This window comes from Ylistrum balloti, unplaced genomic scaffold (genome assembly GCF_031769215.1).
Source record: "Ylistrum balloti isolate Yb309-2 unplaced genomic scaffold, AGI_CSIRO_Ybal_v1 Utg369650, whole genome shotgun sequence".
Classification (NCBI taxonomy): domain Eukaryota; kingdom Metazoa; phylum Mollusca; class Bivalvia; order Pectinida; family Pectinidae; genus Ylistrum; species Ylistrum balloti.
This window is the reverse complement of record NW_026781906.1, coordinates 617358-637610: the sequence shown is the minus strand read 5'-3', so window position 1 is coordinate 637610 and position 20253 is coordinate 617358. Positions and strand designations below refer to the sequence as shown.

General features: G+C 34.9%; 1 protein-coding gene across 1 annotated transcript; it reads left to right on the top strand.

Moving 5' to 3' along the window:
* Window positions 1–986: 986 nt before the first annotated feature.
* On the top strand, window positions 987–20045 carry LOC132556652 (transient receptor potential cation channel subfamily A member 1-like). Its single transcript, XM_060221091.1, has 26 exons — window positions 987–1193; window positions 4707–4863; window positions 5128–5303; window positions 5988–6095; window positions 6759–6867; window positions 7205–7302; window positions 7770–7817; window positions 7997–8185; window positions 9299–9499; window positions 10400–10563; window positions 11294–11458; window positions 11710–11824; window positions 12956–13122; window positions 13427–13508; window positions 14082–14141; window positions 14595–14690; window positions 15056–15126; window positions 15674–15842; window positions 16179–16268; window positions 16691–16860; window positions 17022–17151; window positions 17570–17764; window positions 18075–18143; window positions 18369–18479; window positions 18866–18969; window positions 19757–20045. Exons 1-26 carry the CDS (start codon window positions 987–989, stop codon window positions 20043–20045), a joined length of 3540 nt encoding a protein of 1179 aa, XP_060077074.1.
* The last annotated feature ends 208 nt before the right edge of the window (window positions 20046–20253 follow it).

Here is a 20253-nt window from a genome sequence, read left to right as displayed (position 1 = left end):
AAAGGGCAATCACTTAATTACTGATGTCTGATGATTCAGTCGTAAATCGTACAGATGGGACGACGTGAATTCAAATTAATTAACTTTAGCTGAATACGAAATCTGAGGATATATGACAATCACTGATTTGTTTAAATATGACCCACATTACGTGGGAAATTGGAAGTAAATTTAATAAAAAGAAAATGAAATAAAAATGATGATATTCCAATATTACATAGTTTAAAATAGACTACTGTACGTACACACGAATAGACTACTGCAAACTTGGAGTTTATATCGTCATATTAAACTATTGATTTCGTGCGCGTAATTTCATAACACCGCGGCGCGCTGCTGCTTTAAATAATTATGATCTGATAACTTTTACGTGTATTGAAAGGGAGGAGACTGCTGGAGACCGACTGTATTTGTCCAGCAACGTAGTGAGAACCAAGCACGTGCACTCTCCCGGTATAATTACAAATGGATTTATAATATCGTTAAAGTATTGTTAAACATGATGGAAATCGTTAAGATACAACCAGGAATTTGGTTGAAAGGGTACATGACAATTCTTCTTTAATAGCAATTAATGTGAGTAATTAAAATAAAACATAAGTTTATGGCCAATAAACCAGAGAAAGGACGCCTCAGTATGTACCCTTATCAGCAGCTTCCGGAACAGTAACGGGGTATTTGGTTACATATGAGTGAAACCAATTGTGACATCGTTGCAAGATATAGAACGTTCTCGATGTGTCTGTAATGTTCTCCAACTTAAAGTTCGATTCTATATATAGCTTAATGATTCGTCACAACTTCCGATAAATAGACACACGGAAAATATACTGAATTTAATTCACTGAGGAAAGCTACCTGTATGGGTCAAAGTTCAAGATATAATAAGATCCTCGCTCCGTGTTTCTTGGTGTATACATAACAGGTAGCAATACGTCAACATACGAGTGGCCTTCGGTGGCAGGTGTATATGTAGGATTGGAGGAATGGCAAGAGACCGAAGTCAAATATTACAATGGATGAGGATAAAGAAGAGGAAAAATCAGAGAAAGGATGATGATCTAGATTCTAACAGAGGCGACATGTCCTTGTTAGATGTCAATAGTCACGGGTTTACAGACAGGGATAGTTATAATGGATCGTGTCTGTCTCTCGACAGTGACACATGTGTTGCCTTAACTAAATTTCTATGTGTAAGTATACAGCGTGGCTAAGGTATCAACAAAAACCTCTTGTTATAAAAAATTGCCTGTTTATGTTCGTTATATTGCCTTAATTATTGTGTTATTTAGCAAACAGTCTGTTACAAGGACTAGTCCAGGACCAGTCTAATTTTATAAAATGATTTAATATCATTCTATAAAGCTGACAGTATTGATACGCATGTATGCAGAGTTTTTATCCAAGTCATGGTCTACTAACTGCACTTCTAACATGTATAACAAGAATCAGTTGATAACACATGTTTATATTCAGTATATACAATTATAAAGACGTTAAATCCAAGACTATGTACCACATCTAAGTGATTGTTGATAGCTTGCGTCAATTGCTAAAGGCACGATCCACACAGGAACGTGGGTGCACTTATCAATTCAGACGTGTTTAGCGTGTGATTTTTCTGATTATTGAAGTAAGAACATACGATGAACCGATTTAGCTTCAGGTCACCTGGAGCGATGTAAATTACTTTTACCATTAATTGCGAGGAAGTTGTTTTGATGCTTAATGGCCAAGTCATTCTTACCTTCAGGTTTACCATCAGAAAGATGTAAATTGGAAACGTTAAATTAAAATCTTGTGACAATATTCGTCTTTGGAATGTTTAATTTTATACACATTTATTTGACATCATTTCATTCCTGGTCTAGTTGCAAGTGTTGTCGAGAAGGAGACTATCGGACGATAATGATGATAAAACAGATATACTTGTAAAGCGAGCCTTTGATTTTACTTTCCCTTCACATCCAAAACAACCAAAATGGTTGAAAATAAGCTCACTGCTCGGTAAATATAGTTATTTAAGTGATTATTTCTCTAAAACTATGGAATGCTTTCTATTTTATATTCCTCAAAACATAAGTCGATTGTCAATGTATAAATATCCATAGTACAAGAAGATAAGCGTTTAAACGTTCTACACATAAACATAAAATCCTTATTTACAACCTCTGTAAATGCGGATATTTGTTTTCGTTTGTTTCTTTTTTATTATTTGTTTGTTTGTTTGTTTGTTTGTTACTCCTTTTTGCTTGTTTTTGTTTTGTCTTTTGTTTTTGTTTTTTGTTTTTTGTTTTTTGTTTTAAATTTACTTTCCACATTCTGCAGCTAACAAATGTAAGCAGGAAAAAAAAAAATAAAAGTGACGGTAGGAATGATTTTTGACAATACGCTAATGTACATCAAACAATCCAATTTAAATGACATATCTGTGCAAATTATTCAAAGAATGAAATATTTGAAAGCTGACAGCTATTTTATTGCTTGCAATCGTTGTTGACCTAGTCCCGAATTGAACCAGGTGGATCTCATTACAAGTTGACCTTCATTAAAACATTTGTAAGATATTAACACAATATTGTAGAATTGTATTTGATAAGGAAATCGTTAACAATTAAATAAGTTCAATTTCTATTTGTAAATTTGTTCTTCGTGTCAGTTTTTGTTATTCTAGTGTCCAACATATTCTCATCGTAATGTCGTTATTGAACGAATCCCTTTTATAATGATTTAAATGGGTTTTCTATTGCTGCACATATTTGTACAATACCATTCCAATTTGTTTGTTTCAATACAATATTAGATAAATAGTCTCGGAGTAGAACTCTTCGTCTGTATGGAGATTGACAATTAGCGTATTGATGGTGTGATGACTTTGGTGAAAGGTTAATGGAAATACATTATGAACAAGGTATATTGTCAATAAAACGTGTTCTTCGGTGTATGAATGGAAGGCACAGTAACGTATTTTGGTCCCAGGAGATTAAACGGCAAGTAAAATACAGATAAGGTATCCTTTTTTATCTAACATTCTATATTCAACACAGGTATTTGTCCGAGAGGCCGTTGAAACTCTTTAATGGCTATGTCCACAATCACGTTTATGCTTTAAAATGTATTCCCTTATGACCGAATGCAATTTAACATGAGTTGAGTTGGGATCTATCAGTGTTGTCGTATTATCTATCTACTGCGCACAAAATGTAATTAATTTAACCCAGCACGCTGGATAAAATATATAATGAAGTTTTTGCATTAAGCTGATAAATTTGCTTTCTACCTTATTGTGATTTTCAATTTCACATGGATCAAGCTGATATCTAGACATGTCTTTTTATCTTCATTTTGTATGATATTAACGTTTGTTATAAAACTGACCCGTTTTACTATTATATCAGAAGGTATTAATAGGTTTGATAAATTTCTATCATGAATTAAGATAACAATATAAAGGAAAACAATAATATAATAATAAATACGACAAAGATAATACAGCAGGACACATAATCAAGTTTATCTTCCGTAAAATCAAAATCCCGAAAAATAAATCCTGGGTTTATTTGATATCGTCTGTGGATCTTTCAGATGCGTATTTCTCTCCAAGATACTTATCAGTCATGTGATTTGTAGCTGATGAAGAGAAAATCCAAATAAAAAAATATCGATAAATTTTATTAGCGATCATTAATATGTCGTCATTTCTTCATACAAAACTGTTGTCGTGACGGAATTATTATAAAACACGCACTTTTTAAATATGCAATATATGGAAGTCCACATTTTCCATCAGAAATAAAAAATCCGAGAAAGTAAATCAACATTATTAACCCTTATGTCAGATGGCTTACCGTCGTCTGATTTTAAATAAAAAATATACTTCGTGTTTATAATCTTGTTGCTTTAAAAAGGATATGAGAGTTTATAAAGTAAGACTGTTGAATTTAACAAAGCATATTGGTGGTCTTGTTTATTTTCCGAACTCTTTATTCTTTAGAAATGTAAATTCATCAGATTATTCAGATGGTATATCACACCAACTCAACATATCTTACAGCTAACTTTGCTTCACCTAGCTAAGAACGAAATGTCTGTCTGGTGCTGATAAAGGCTTTATTTGGCATATACTCTAGGTGATCCTCACAAATTAATGAAAGATATTCTCCTGTGTACGGCTTCATTGCACTACCTTTAGAAATGTAGTTTTTCTATACCTACTGTTTTTGCTGTGATGTCGAAAAAAAGTAAGAGATGCGGGCCCGATGACCGCGTCATTCAAAGTAATATTTGCGCCCAAGTCCAAAATCAAAATCCGTAGATTCGGAGGAGCGATGGAACATGATTCATACATGTTGGCGTATGCACGTGTTTGTTGCGTACTTAATGAAAACACAGATCTTACCTGTCGACCTGTTTCCAAAAATATTACAAATGTATATTTAAAAAAAAAACAATTGCATAACGGTTCGCTGGGAAGGGAAACTTTCGGAGGTCCAGAGACTGTACAATGCAAACCAGATTGTATATTTTTTTTTATATTATATTACAATTCGCTGGGAAAAGAAATATGGGGAGGTCCAGTGACTGTACATGACAGACCAGAATATATAATTATGTTTTATAACAGTTTTATTGAAAGGGAACCCTGCCTAGATCCAGAGACTGTACAAGGCACACCAATATATATAAATAATCCTTTTGCATTACAGTTTGCAGGAAAGGGAAACCTTGCGGAGGTCCAAAGACTGTTCAAAGCAGATCGGACCAGGATCTTTATACAGGATTCCCGTGGATGGGCAGCTCTTCACCATGGCGCCGCCAACGGACACCTTAACGTTGTGGAGTTTGTTGTTACGTCAGGGGCTGGTATGTAACATACATATACCTTGAATTTCGAGATAACGAGTTTCGATGATATTAATACTTTCATGATAAGTCCTGCTGTTATCTAATTCTAAATAATAAAATAAAGTCCAATAAGAGAATATAGGGTCAATGTTAGGTTACTTAACGCCAGTTTATTTTTATTTGGCATGGAATCATTGAGAGTGTATTCTTTGTTGAATTCTCCTAATAACATACTGATTTCTAACGGTACACGTTCATTTAACTTTGGATATATTGTTTCAGAAATAAACTTAACTAATAAGAATGGTGACACTGCTCTCCACCTGGCAGTACAAGGCGACCATACCGACGTTATCGGATATCTACTTAAGCAGTCCGCCAGTACTATCATCTTAAACGAGGCGTTCATGGCACCGATACATCTGGCAATAGACGAAGGCAAAATCAAAGCGTTAGAGGTATAAGATTTGATTAGTGTGGAAATGTTTTCAAAGGTAGATCGATAATCTCATCCTCACACTATCGCGAAAATCACGCGCGAATCAATTAAAAATTAATGCAACGTCTCGCAACAGTAAAACAGTTTGTCAGTGAAACATATCTCACGGGGTATCACCATTATGTCAACATCGACATGCTGTGTAAATTACTCCACAAGAAGCATTTACGTTTAAATCGGGCTATTATCTTAGCGATTGGGAGAAAAGCTGTTTGGTTCGTTATTGCAGATATGGTCACCGAGACAAACTTTCCTACAACCACTTTAGTGTATTTTTATAGTAAATATCGATTTTAAATATGAAGTTTTCATAGCATTAAACACACTGAGGCAATAAGCTTAAAACCTCATTTCATCCAACCGATCAGACACTTGTCACACATACTCGGTGAAATATCCACCAGGTAGCTCTGTTTATTGGTGTGTTTACTAAGGTGATAAAACAGGTAGTATATGTGAAGACTTCTCAATATTGAGAAGGCGTTAAAGGACAGAAATTAATAATGAGTTGGTCAGAATTTTGGGTTGGCTCTTACAGAATTTTCATTTTATTTATTGCATTTTTATAAATTAATTTTGTTAACTGAAAATAAAAATATAATTATTCAAAGTTTTGATGGGTACATTTCGAATTTGTTTTCAGAGCCTACTGAAATTTTCCACGGCTGATGTTTGTCTGCCGGGAGAGGCTGGTTTAACCCCTCTTCATTATTGTGCCTCACGGGACAGAGATGAATGTGCTAAGCTGTTGGTATGTTTACTTAATGTTTTACACTTACTAATGACTTCAGGTTATAACTAGTAAAAGGTAATTGTAAGAAAAGTCACGTATTTTCCATTTTGTTAATAACTTTTGATAAACTTTATTGCTTTTCTTTATTGCCTTTGATATATTTTACTGTATCCCGAACTTATGATGTTTTACATGTCACAGTCGATTCGATATTTAAGTTCTGATTGTCAAGCTTTTCATACAATAAGTCGCCAACTGAAGGAAAACTCGTATCACAGAGTTTCAAAAGATGGAGGTTGATGAAAATATGGGGTAGTTTTATAGCCGCCATAGTGATCTGATTGAGAAATATTATTTTTTGGTTTGATATGAAGTTGGACGTGTTTGATGTTCATTAGCTGGTTCCGTTGTGTGTACCCTGTTATTATTTGAGTCTGGACTATTATCATGATGACTTGTTGATGTTTTCTTGATTTTTTTATGATAGAACTACAAATATATGGTAATACACAACATATTAACTTTTCAATTGATTGGAAACAGCTATAATTAAGAGATAAATATTACCTCATTTATAAGTGCTCTAACGTGTGATGTCCTGCTTGTTATCGACGTGAATTCAATATGAATTTTTAATCTGTATTTCTGATTATGACTTTGTTTACGTTTCTCTGTTGACAGTTGCAGTATGGCGCCAGACCGTGCGTCACATGTTCGCACGGGTTTTATCCCATACATGTTGCTGCTAAATCAGCTGCAGCCAAGACTCTGGAGGTCTTAATTAAACATGGTCTGTAAATCACACTTTGATGTTACAAATTATCTCCGTTAAAGAGTAAATATCCTGTCTGATGAAGGACTATCAGTGATATCTGAAAATTACCAGTCAGGAGCTGTCCTAGAGAAACAGCAATGTCTGTATGAACATTTGCCGCCTAAACACAAAATCATAACTTGCAACATTCGCAAATAATCTGGATTATAAACATGACTTTTAAATTTGTTACTTTTATTCATCTATCAGTGGTCTAATTTTCGTATATATTATATACACTTATCTAGTTCGTAGTAATGTCTTATTTACACAATTTATCAATTAACTTATTCTTGTTTCTGTTACATTACAGTTGAGAATTTAGGATACTCCAGAGAACAAGTGCTCTCGTTTACCGACAAGGCCAATAACATGCCCCTGCACGCCGCTGTAAACGGCGGCGATATAGAGGTACTACTGTACATTTCCTTCACATACATTAAACAGAACGTATTCATTTTCTGATACTATTTACTTAACATCTATCTGTTCAGGAAATCAAAGATCACTGCACAGTTGCGACATTGAAAGTTACATTCTATATTTAGCGTTTAAGGTTCTGGTATAATATGAGGATGTAATAGTGTAGGTCATGCACTGCCCGAGATATATACATGTATGCTATTATGTACAATATAAGTCTGGTGTGCATTATCATTTCATCATCGCACCTCAGTCTTTCACTTATATGAAACTTCCTAATTAGCATAAAGTAAAAAAAAAAAACAACATGTTATGGCATTGAGGTTTTACTAGGATAACCGACATTCAGGTTATCTATACAGTGAAAAATAGAATATATATATATAAATTATTTTTGTAAATTCTTTTTCAACAATTATTTTTCATCTCCGTTATTTTTGATAATGTTCTTGTAGGCAGTAAGGGTGTGTATTGCCGCCGGAGCCGCTGTCGATGCTCAGCAGGTATGTTCATGAATAACCCATTTTGACGTTGTAATTACTAATTATCCTTGAAGGTTTAAGGCAGCTCTCAGTTTGATTCTTTTTAATTCTGCCACTAATTTGCATTAATAGTCCGATTTAAACTATATGAAATGACGTAATTGTTTATATATTAAATAAGACATGTTATACAAATACAGGAAGACAAATCGACGCCAGTACATTTTGCATGTGCTCAAGGCAGCGTCGAGTTGATAAAGATTATGCAGGAACTTCAGCCAGTTCGGTTTTCTACTGCACTGTCCACCTGTGATGTACTAAAGATGACACCACTTCACAGAGCTGCTTTGTTTAACCATGTCAACGTTGTAGAATACCTTCTCAAACAGGTGAGAGGTCCACAGAAAACACGTATATATACTTACCTCACAATACAATTCTGAGGTGCAGTGGCAAAATAACAATAAGTCAATTGTACGGGCCTTTTTTATATATTGTAAATTCATTGCGATTAGCTATTCCAGGTGAGTTAACGTCATATGCTTCACCTACGAATCTCAAATTAATGACACATCACTAAAGAGAGAGTCGGGGTAGTAATACCAAAACATGATACTTCTTTTCAACGACTGATACCAATATGTTAGTTTTTGTGAATTGTCAAAGAATGTGGTATACATTTGTATCAGATATGATGTCATGATGATGCAAAAGAAATAAGACCTTACTATCGTGTCCATATTGAGTATATCGTGTGTTTAGATAGTTAATGCAGATATACAATGTCTGTTAAATATGACATTTACATCATACGTGCTGATTTGGGGCTTGATTGATATTTCTACTATACATGTCGTTTAAATATATTTGCCTGTGAAATATAAACAAATCTCAGCTTGATAACGTTTATCATCACCGTGGTGATGATATAAGAGATATTGTATCATCAAAAGTGTTTGAATTTTGACCAATCAGGATGGTGCTTTTCATTTACTGCTTACTTGTTTTGTTCTGCTCGATTGCAAATTAACGCAAAAGTTGAATAAGTATTTTTTCACCAATAATGAGACATCTGAGAACAGCATATACATACTGGCGTTATTGTTGTCAAGCGTAACGTTATAACCATCTGACGGGAAAGAATATGGTAGATTGTCCCGTCTTTTTTGGACACAGATTTTGTCTATGTCTGATAGATTTATTGCTATTCTCTCCTCCTAAAAAACAGTAAAATTTACATTTCGTGTTTTCCCGTTGCTTATAATATATATTAATATCTCGTATAACAGAATATTAAGGTATTTTTTCAATATTTCGCTCACGTGAAAAATAGACATGAATATATTTTGTCATACTCAAGAAATACATATTAAACAGAACAACATTAAATATGATTAATAATGACGTTCGGAACCGAAATAAATGTACATTTAACAGTAGACGTTTTGTCATTGTCACGATATAGATTTCTAATAAGTATGGATTTTTTGTTTTGATTTAAGGGAGCTGACATAGATGCTCAGGATTCACAAGACAGGACGCCACTGCTGATCGCAGCGTCTAAGGGCTGTTGGAAGACGGTACAGTGTCTGATTGTCAACAACGTCAGTCTCGCTAAAACTGACCGAGAAAACAGAAACTTCCTTCATCTGGCAATCAAGTTTGGCGGACGTCTGAATGAGTTCGGTGTCGAACTACTGAAGGTATTTCATTGGTATTATCACTTTCCTAATATACCTTTAGAAATGCTAAGCTTAACAAGATTATTGTATTTTGTATGAGTCCTAGAGGGACGAATGAAACAGCTGTATGATGTTTGGCTCTACGGTATCTAATTCTATTTAAGGGTGCTATTCACTCGTGTGTACAGTCTATACTAGCGGAAAAAGTTTATTTTTGATAGTCTTTATTTTATGATTCATTGATGATTAGTTCATTGTTTTGGTCTCTCGATTATTTCCGTTACGCAAGCGTCAGAATACCGCTCACCACAACGTCGATAGACACGTCGTCCATCTGACCTGTAACGCGGGGAGCGAGACTCGTCATTGAACAACACGCGTCTGCACCTGGGAAGGTCTTCCAATCTCCCTGAAACTCTGAAACGCCAAACTAAACGAGATATTGCTGTCTAATGTACCCCATATTGCTAAGTTACATGACGTTGCGAATGTCCCTGCATTATCAGAGCAGTGGCCTTGCCACTATCGACTTCACTCATTGGCGGCATTTCGCTCTACAATCACTTCGAAAAGAAATGTTGTGTAGCTGATCTGTTCTGTTCCAATGTTCGATTTGAAATTATTTACCAGCACATATGGTGCAAAAGAACACCATTTTCTTGAAACATCTGCTGAAAACATCAAGCGGGGTCACGATCGGCTGAATTTTTACAGCAGGACATTTTCATGTTGAATGTAGCTCAGTGTCAAATTTAATTAAATTTCGTCCACGTGTCTAAAAGTTATATAACAATAACCCAAACTTATTTTTTCCGTAAGTATGTATTTAATTACAATAGTAAGCCTCGGTATTGGCTAGTGTGCAATGATTGATATGTCTAAGGTCCTTCCCTTTTATATCTTAACAATGTTTTATCTCAGGACGTTAAAAACCTGCTGAACGAGAAGGATGACTATGGTTGTACCCCTCTCCACTACGCCTCAAGAGAAGGACATCTCGTAGCAATTGACGATCTTATCAGCCTTGGGGCGCACATCAACCCAAAAAATAACAATAAGCAATCTCCGCTACATTTTGCTGCAAGGTGAACAGACAATTGATACAATGCATCTTTACATGGTGATATAAATTTAATATAATTATTGATAATGAAAGAGGCTTTAATTAATTTCAAAATCAGTAGAATGGAGACAAACTTTATCATTACTTTCTTGACACAGATCCCTTGCCTTTTGAATCTTCAGACTATGTATTAATTAATGTAGTTCCGAGATCACATATCTGATTTAAATAGGGAGATCATCAGTGGTAGCACTTCATGTTATCATCATGAAAATACTGTTGACACTAATAGCATTTTGTTCATTCATAGATGACTGTTTTTTCTCTACCAGTGGAATAATTTTCCTACGACTATAATTTTTTTTAACTTTATTGTTGAAATAGCATAAAATGAAGAAAAAAATTAAAAGGAAGGAGGTAGTGCATAAAATAGTATAATTCTTTTGTGGGTTTATGTTACAGAAATCAGTATCGGTGCCTTTTCGTTGGTTAGCAGTGACGTTAATTAGTTGTGTAAGATTAAGTCGTTAGTGGTGTGTCATACAGTCGATCTGACTGACCTAATTGTTACTAAGAAAAATCGTTAACGCATAGTTTATGACTCCACTTCTCTTTATCGCTTGCTACGGCTTCACCTTTTCTGTCTATCAATCCATCTCTGGTTGTAATGCTTGTGTTATCTGAACACTTGATGCTATTAAATATTCCAGTATTTATGATTTATTTAATCTACTTCCTTTGTGTCACGGTAGGTACGGACGGTACAACACTTGTAAGCGGCTTCTAGACAGTCCTCATGGAGCCAACATAATAAACGAGACAGATGGCGATGGGTTATCTGCCCTTAACTTAGCATCTTTAAACGGCCACACAAAGATAATCCATATGTTGATGGAGAAAGGGGCATATGTCACCAGGTCAGATATCTACTCATTATATTTCCTAGTGTTTCTATGTCATTTAATTTTAGATCATTAAACATCATGGTCTATAGATTGACGTCGTAAAAGCATCATATTAACGTCTTTAATTATTAATTTCAAAAAGAGATGAAGATTCAAATTTTTGATAAAATCTTTTTCTTTCAGAATTCCAGAGAGTCATTTGTTTTCAGTTGTTCAAAAATTACCATAAATTCTAAAGTCCTATATATTTGTTTGTGATGCAGGGATCATGATGGGAATTCCCCTCTTCATATGGCGGCGTCCAACGGGTATACAAAGACGATAAAGATTCTTCTAGGTGTCCATTCCAACCTTTTAGACTCACCAAACAGAAACGGGGTGAGTAGGTGTTTTTGTTATTAATGCATGAAAAATATTACGAAAAGTAAATGCAGAGCAATAGAACCATCAAACAAAGAAATAAACTAGCAAGTTCACCAATTTTGACTTATTGAAATATGACATGTTTCCCATTAATAGAAAGCTACCAATAAATATTATATTTCAAAGTTCTGTTATACTCTCATTGGAATGATGAATTATGGTCTTGTTAGTGTTGTAACTATGTTCGCCATAGCTATCTCACTGAGAAATATTCTATTTCTTTATGTGATATAAAGCTGGACGTGTTTGATGCTATTTAATTTGCCTACTTGTTCCGTTGTTGTATACCTTGTTCTCCTTTGAGAACGTGACATTACTTACTAAGATTTATCAAGGTTAAAATTGCGGATGTCGTCGATGAAGTAGAAGACGTTTACTTTGGTTTATGATTATGATTATGTTGACATGTTGGTATTTTCTTGATTTTTTTTTGTGTGAGTTGAGCGATTTTGATTAAATGTGCAGCTGTAAATATTTAATATAATGAAAGGTGTTTCCAATTTCTATATTTGTACTAGTCCGGTAGGTAACATACAACACGCGGAAAGCATTTTTTCATCCAATGTTTGTTTCAATGTATCTCACTGAAGTGCTATTCAATTGTGTGTCTTCTAAACTTTTTAAAAATCTACATGATTGTGATATGTTCACTATCGTGTTTAGGTTATATAGGTTCGCTGCCATTTTGTATGGAAGATCATTGCTGAACACCAGCGCTATATTATCAACCTCCAGATGGAACATTTTACTTAACTTTAAGGATGCTTATTAGCGAGTGAGGATCATCGTTATGTTATCTGAATGATAAAGGCCGAGAACACATGTTTTTTAGCGAATCCTTGTTGTCTGGTCACTACCATTATACAAGTGAAATATATGGTTTACATAAAGGTTGATGTGTTTTATGATCTCTTAGGAAATTCATATCCCATATGAATGTCATTTGCATATAGCATAGTGTGCAGTTTCTCAAGGAAATCATTCGTTTTTTGGTTGTCAACAGATTAACACAAAATATGTCTATTTATTTAAATCTTTCCATGTATACAAAACAGAAATTATAAAAGTCAATTTGTTAATATACAGGAAACTGCTCTTCATGTTGCTGCTAAGCAAGGGAAAACCTCATGTGTCGATCTCCTATTGACGTTAGGTGCGCAAATGACAGTAAACAAAGAGAAGAAATCCTTTTTCGATACTGCTATAGAAGCTCAGGATACCGATGTGGCTCTTACCATAGTTCGGCATGAAAGGTTAGCACTGGATATTCGTCTTACTGAGATTACCCTATGTTAGGTACCGGCAGTTTGTTTGAACACACAATAAAATAACACCTTTCATTTCTGGAGAAAGTTTATTTATCACTCGCTGAAGTTTCCTGATAAGGTTGATATATACCTCCTTGAGGGACGTTCGTATAAATGCTCATCGCTTTTGTGTGGTCACATCTGGACCGCCCACTTTGTGTAATTGTACTTTAAGATAGTGCCAGGTATGCTACCCATTAGCACAGTTATTATGTTATTTTATATAGAAATAAAAATCTTCTTTAAACAGGTGGCGTGAAGCTATGAGTCTATGTTCAGGAACTGTCTGTCCGATGTATGCACTGATCCAGTATCTACCAGACGTGTGCATGGTACGTCCTTAATTGATCTCACTGTCAATATGTGTGGACAGATATTCACTGAATGTGTACCAAGGCAACCAAGCATCCATGAATACATTCTTATATCTGTCGATATATGCATTCCTTATTATAAAACAAACATTATCATGTAAAAATATCTTTTATGAAACAATAAACAAATGATCATTTAGTGATAAAAAATTAAAAAAAAGAATTATAACATATTAAAACACAAGAATAATCTGCTGAAAACACACACACACACACACACACACACACACACACACACACACACACACACACACACACAGACACACACACAGACACACACACAGACACACACACACAGACACACACACACACACACACACACACACAGACACACACACACAGACACACAGACACACACACACACACACACAGACACACACACAGACACACACACAGACACACACACACACAGACACACAGACATACACACACACACACACACACACACACACACACAGACACACACACACACACACACACACAATAAGATCGCTTGATATTTTAATATTGATACATATTTTTGTAATGTAGGTCGTTCTGGATAATTGTCTTCAACGATCAAATGAAGATGAGAGGAAAAGCGGTTTTTATGTAAGTACATATTGTCCATACCCGTAATTGTAAAGTATTACTGATGTCAGACTCAAATTATCGCACAGTTGATAGCATATCGATATAATAGGAATATCTGATGATTAGAAACTGGTTTTATCTGGAAAGAAAATCGGACATTTAAATAAAATCTTTGTCAATACGAAATGCAAATCTGGATGAATATATTTCAGCAGGCAAGATTGAAATTTATATAAGAACAATATTAATTTAAGACTACATTATGTAGATATAATCTCGTATGACAGTAACGACCATGAAATACATATCTCTTAAAGAAAGATAACTCTTGTTTTAAAATATATCGATTCTCTTCACGAGAAATAATAATAATAATAAGTATTTCACAGTCCATATTATATGTATGATATTATACTTACAGTTATAACAGAGCTACATAGATAGTATATTGTATTCCTTTTAATCTTACAGATAGAGTACGATTTCTCCTACCTACAGGCGCCAATCGAGTATGTCAAGAAAATGCACAAGGCTGACAAGGATGTGCCCCCTCTATTTTCTCTAAATGTAACTAGCATTACAGCTACATGTTTCAAAACTTTTAAAACAGTATTTTTTGTTTTTGTTTTTGTTTTTTTTTTTTTTTTTTTTTTTTTTTTTGGGGGGGGGGGGTGGGGGAGGGTTGTTTTTTATTTTAGATAATTTGAATTCGTACGAATTCACACTTGACGTGATGACAAAAATTGTATAAATTCCATCCTAAATCTGTAAAATTTTGAGCCTTAATAGCGCTCAGTCTGGATAAATCTTTTTAAAAGATTACATTATATCATTAAGCTTTCGGAGAAAGCTCTGCCTTTTGAAAGGTTTGAAAACGGTGCTTAATTTTGATAATTTATTGTATATCAAAAAATATATTATCTCATTTCCAGGCTATGGTTAGATTTGGGCGTGTTCAGTGTCTGTCCCACCCCCTGTGTAAGGCATTCCTGTCCATGAAATGGTAAGTATTGCGACCATTGTCCACGAAAAATGTCATTGATCATGATGTGGCTGGTAAATAAATTATATCACGAGTTAGACGATAATTTGTATGTCTGTTGGTTAGTTACGAAGAAACCTAGTACTTACTTGATATTACTTTCTTATGTTGACTAAGGAAAACATGGCTGATGTCGTCGTTATCGCTTACCTTTCTGGAACATATTGTCTCATCCGCATTGTACTTTCTAAGGGGTTTCCGTGTATATCTTCCTTCCATCTATATTTTTATATTTTTCCACTGGTCACTAAGGCAATGTTATTTAAAGGGCATATTTACTGTCCTCTGGCTAACTTCTGAGAATCTGTACATTACACGAAGCCCTGGAAGTCCGTTATAAGAATGATTAAATGCCATTTACTTTATCTATCTTTTACGTATCAAGCCAATGGCCGGATTCTCACGGAGTAAATAAAATTTGTTCTTTATCTGCTCTCCTACTGTCGTTTAAATATTTGCTTCTGATGATGAATCAATAAACAAACATGGCGATCATTTTATCCTACAGGAGAGCTTACGGACTGTGGTTTCACAGCACCAACCTGGTCCTTTACCTGATATATCTCGGACTGCTGACCATGCTTGTGACCACAACAACACTCTGGTATCCCACGGATGATCGTGGCCAAAATAGCACCAATGGGAGTACAACCACGGACGACCCACACACAGTAGAGGTAGCAGTGTAACAAGCACACATAGTCTTTTTCTTCTTCTTTCACCTTAACAAAAATAGATAAATAAATACGCACACTAACTCCACTTGTCTATAAGATATTGCATGATTTATCACATTCGTACACTTTGTTGCGCCTAGTTTAAAGTTGCTTATTTTCACCCTGTTTTGTATTCTTCCTAAAATACTTCAAAGTGTGTTTCAACAGTAACATAAAACGTTTCGTCTCAAATAGGTCGGAGGTTACTTGATGTCAACAGAGACATCCATGATTAACATAAATTATAAAATTCATTTTAAAACGAAATGATAATTGCAATGTATTGCTTTCATCAAGATCCACACGGCGAAGCAGGTATGTGTGTACATCGTGGTGGTTTTCACTGGTCTCAATATATTTAAAGAGCTCGCCCAAATGTACCAACAGGTGAGTACTTAAAAAATATCAAAAAATAGAGAATTGTACAAAAGGCATACTAGAGAATAAGATATTTTAGTTCAAAGTTTTCTGATGAGATACAGTAGTTAAACAATAAAGCAAACTGTATATGCAGCTGTTTAGTCCTTCCAACAGTTTTTAGTAATGTCTCAATTGTTTAAACCTAGGAAACGACTGTACGAAATCCACATTGGTCGAAATCTATATGAAAACCTAAGGAGTTTCATCAGCGTTATAATTCAATGAATTTCCTAATTCTCGCATAGTCTTTGAAGTATAATCCGACACTGTCAAACAGGAAAAAGTATAAATAACAAGAAATTTGTGTATGTGATTTTGATAAAGAACTACACAGGTAAAGAGTTGATGTGGGTGGAAACTTCACTGATAATTTGTTTTGTCGATTGAAGCGGATGAAATACTTTACGGATATCGGCAATGCTTTGGAATGGGTCCTTTACGTCACCACTGGAGTGTTCGTGATCCCCATGATAACGGGCACCACGTACAAATTCCAAGTCGAGGCTGGAGCTATCGCAATTTTCCTCGCCTGGTTTAACTGCTTGTTGTTCCTTCAAAGGTAGATAATACTTGGGATGAATGTGAAATCAAATTTTCCCTTGACATTTATACCCCAAACAAAATAAGAATGATATAATAGTCTACCAGTTTAACAGAAAGTGTAATTTGGATGGGTCTTGCCGGCTGGTTCAGACTGATAATTGATCTCGTTTGCTGTAGGTTTGACGTATTTGGAATATATGTTGTGATGTTCCTGGAGATCCTTTCCACACTGATACAGGCTCTTAGTGTCTTCTCCTTACTTATCGTGGCCTTCGGATTCGCATTCTTTCTTCTCATGAAAACAGAGGTATTTACATCAGTTATATTAAATATCAACATTTTTTTCACGAAAACATATATTCTTAAAAGACGGTACTAATGATGATAATAAGATATGTTAACAAAGGCTGATTACTGATGTAAGGTTGCATTCGTCTTGTCATCGTAATTCATCGTCTTACCTAGAATCTGTATAGCATCTTTACCATATAAAAAATATAAATTCGACTATAACCTCTAAACACAGGAGTTCATCATGTTTATATACCTATATATATATATATCAACTTATGATCCTTTATATAATATTGACTATAAGAAGTCCTTGATTTAAGGCTAAATACCGTTACTAGCGACAAATGATACGTGAATTCAGAACATGTTTTGTGTTGTTAGAACTACCGGGGTTAACTCCATACACGATACATTGGCCAATATTTTACCAGGTCTCCCACGCCTACTCTAGTCCTGGAATGGCTATTCTACGATCCGGGATGATGATGCTGGAGTTAGACTACATGGCGTCGTTTAATGAGCCTCTTACAGACGGAGACATCACTACTGTGGGGTTTGGTGGTCTCACAATTTTCTTCCTCGTCATGTTTGTGTTGTTGATGCCTATCCTTCTCATCAATCTGTTGGTGCGTGTTCATTGTTTCTCGTAGTCATGTAAACTTCAAAACGATGTTCGGAAATGTTTCTGTTGTTGATGATAATTATATTGTTTCCAATACTGGCCTGTAGGGTGAGGAAATCACAAATAGCAATCACATACTATACTAAATGTGTTAGCTCAATAGGACACATAACGTTGACGTAAGGGAGATAACTTCGAAATGCTTATCTTAAAAAATACATTTTTCTAACCTGTAAGAGTTTTATAATTTGATGAACGTTGCTATTAACCGATATATTTCCCTTCTTAACGTTCTTTGACTTTTTCCTGTACAGATTGGTCTCGCTGTCGGTGACATAGAGTCGGTGCAAAGCAATGCCACTTTGAAGCGTTTAGCTATGCAGGTATGGTTACATCACCCTAAACTGGGTTTGGAAAATCTTCTGAACACATAATCACTTAAGGATAACATGTACCGCATATTGTCATTAGGACGGATTCAAAGCAAATATAAAATTTTAAACATACGCGCAAAAACTGAATCAAATTCCTTATTAAATGATAGTATAACGGAAATTTCTTTAACATCTCGGACTTTAAATGGTGTATCCTTTCTGCGCCGGTATCAGGTGGAGTTACATACGGACCTAGAAAGGAGGCTACCAAAGTGGTTATTGCTGAAGGTTGATAAAGTCCAGTACCGATATTACCCGAACAAATGTGGCCGCAGTATGGCCTCGGTAAGTATTGGAAAATGTACTCAACAGTTTTATATCATATTGCGTTTAAAAATGATATATACAAATTACATAACATGAACTCAAGGCCGCATTTTTACAAACACAGTTGTTTTAATACTTAAAAAAAATACTTACTTGTCCACGTATGATAAGATATTCGCTTAAGCTGCATGTCCTTGGATTCAATATTGATATTCAACTACAAAAAAAAACAGCCTGCTTGATTTTTTATGAATATCGTTTATTGTGTATTTTCAATAGTTATGTGTGAATCACTCCAACATTGGTTTGTTTCGCTTCGTAACTTGTATTTATTTTTTTGAATATTAAATGGTAGGCTTATGAGATATCAGCTGTGAATATAAATGTTTGCATGTTTTACATAGCTCTGGAGTAAAATGACCTGGAACAAAAGCATTGCCTTGGGATCAGATGACACAAAACGCCATGACGCTTACCTGTATACGGAACTCCACAAACAGAAGCAAAGGTATGTATACAACATTAATCAGGCTAATTCTGCATTTTCTTACAAAGTCTTGGACTGATTAGTTTTTCTTAGTTCCATTTCTGGATTCTACGCTGTTGTAATTTTTTTATGAAAAAAATATATCGTTTTGTTCTGGCAGCCATTGATATTGCCGTCTCTTAACTTCCTGTTGGTTTAGATTTATCAGTTTCCCTGTTGTTTTAATGTTTTATGTTTTGCTATGAGACAGTTTGTTATCATAAATATTGAATATCAAACTTTCTCTGGTGTACTTATAGAGGATGAGACTTTATTCACAACAAATAATAAGTGTTTAATGCCACGTTATAAACAGACTTACTGATCTTGGACTTTCCATTTTTTTGATAACATCTGTTAGGTAGTTGAAAATGTTTCTAATATTCGGAAAATGTGTGTCAAAAGACTATGTAAATGAAGTCTCATGGTTGCCATAGTGATCTCATTGAGAAATATTCGATTTCTTTTTATGATATGAAACTTTACGTGTTTGATGCATGCTAGTTTGCCTGTTGCTGTTGTATACCTTGTTCTTCTTTGAGAACGTGACAATACATACTTGGATTGATCAAGGTTTACAAGGCGGGTATTGTCGATAAAGCAGAAGACGCTAACTCCTTCGGAACACCTGGTCTTATGCCCCTCGTACTTTTTCAAGGAGTCTCTATATAAATTTTTCTTTTGTTCATATTTTGCCCTTATTCTATGGAATTTGAGTTTGGATTATGATGATGCTGACATGTTGGTATTTTCTTGGTGTTTTTTGCAGAATGAAGGTTATGGGAGCGACACTAGATAAGCAGTACGATCTTTTAAGACTGATTGTGCAGAAGATGGAGATCGCCACTGAGGAGGATAACAAGGACGAGGGAGTCACTAATACCACTAGTCTAGAGAAAATACACGGGGCAAGCTTCTCGGCCCCATTCGTCAAGAAAAACCTGATCCGACAGAATGCCATCTTGTCTCATTGGCAGAAGACGTCGGGCAAATCTAAGGAACAGAAACCGATGTCGGGCAAAGCTATAGAACAGAAAACGAATGAAGCAAATTGTTAATCATCAAACTTATCCCATCATCGTATAACTTAAATGTTGTTGTTATGTTATCATAGATCACGTAAACAAGAAATTATTGATAAAGATTGTTCGTTTCATTAAGGTTGATATTTTTGTTGTGAAGGAGCTGCACTATTTCATCAACCATTTTCATAGTTAGTTATACTAATTCTGTCTCGTCAATGACTCTACATTATCAGTAATTACC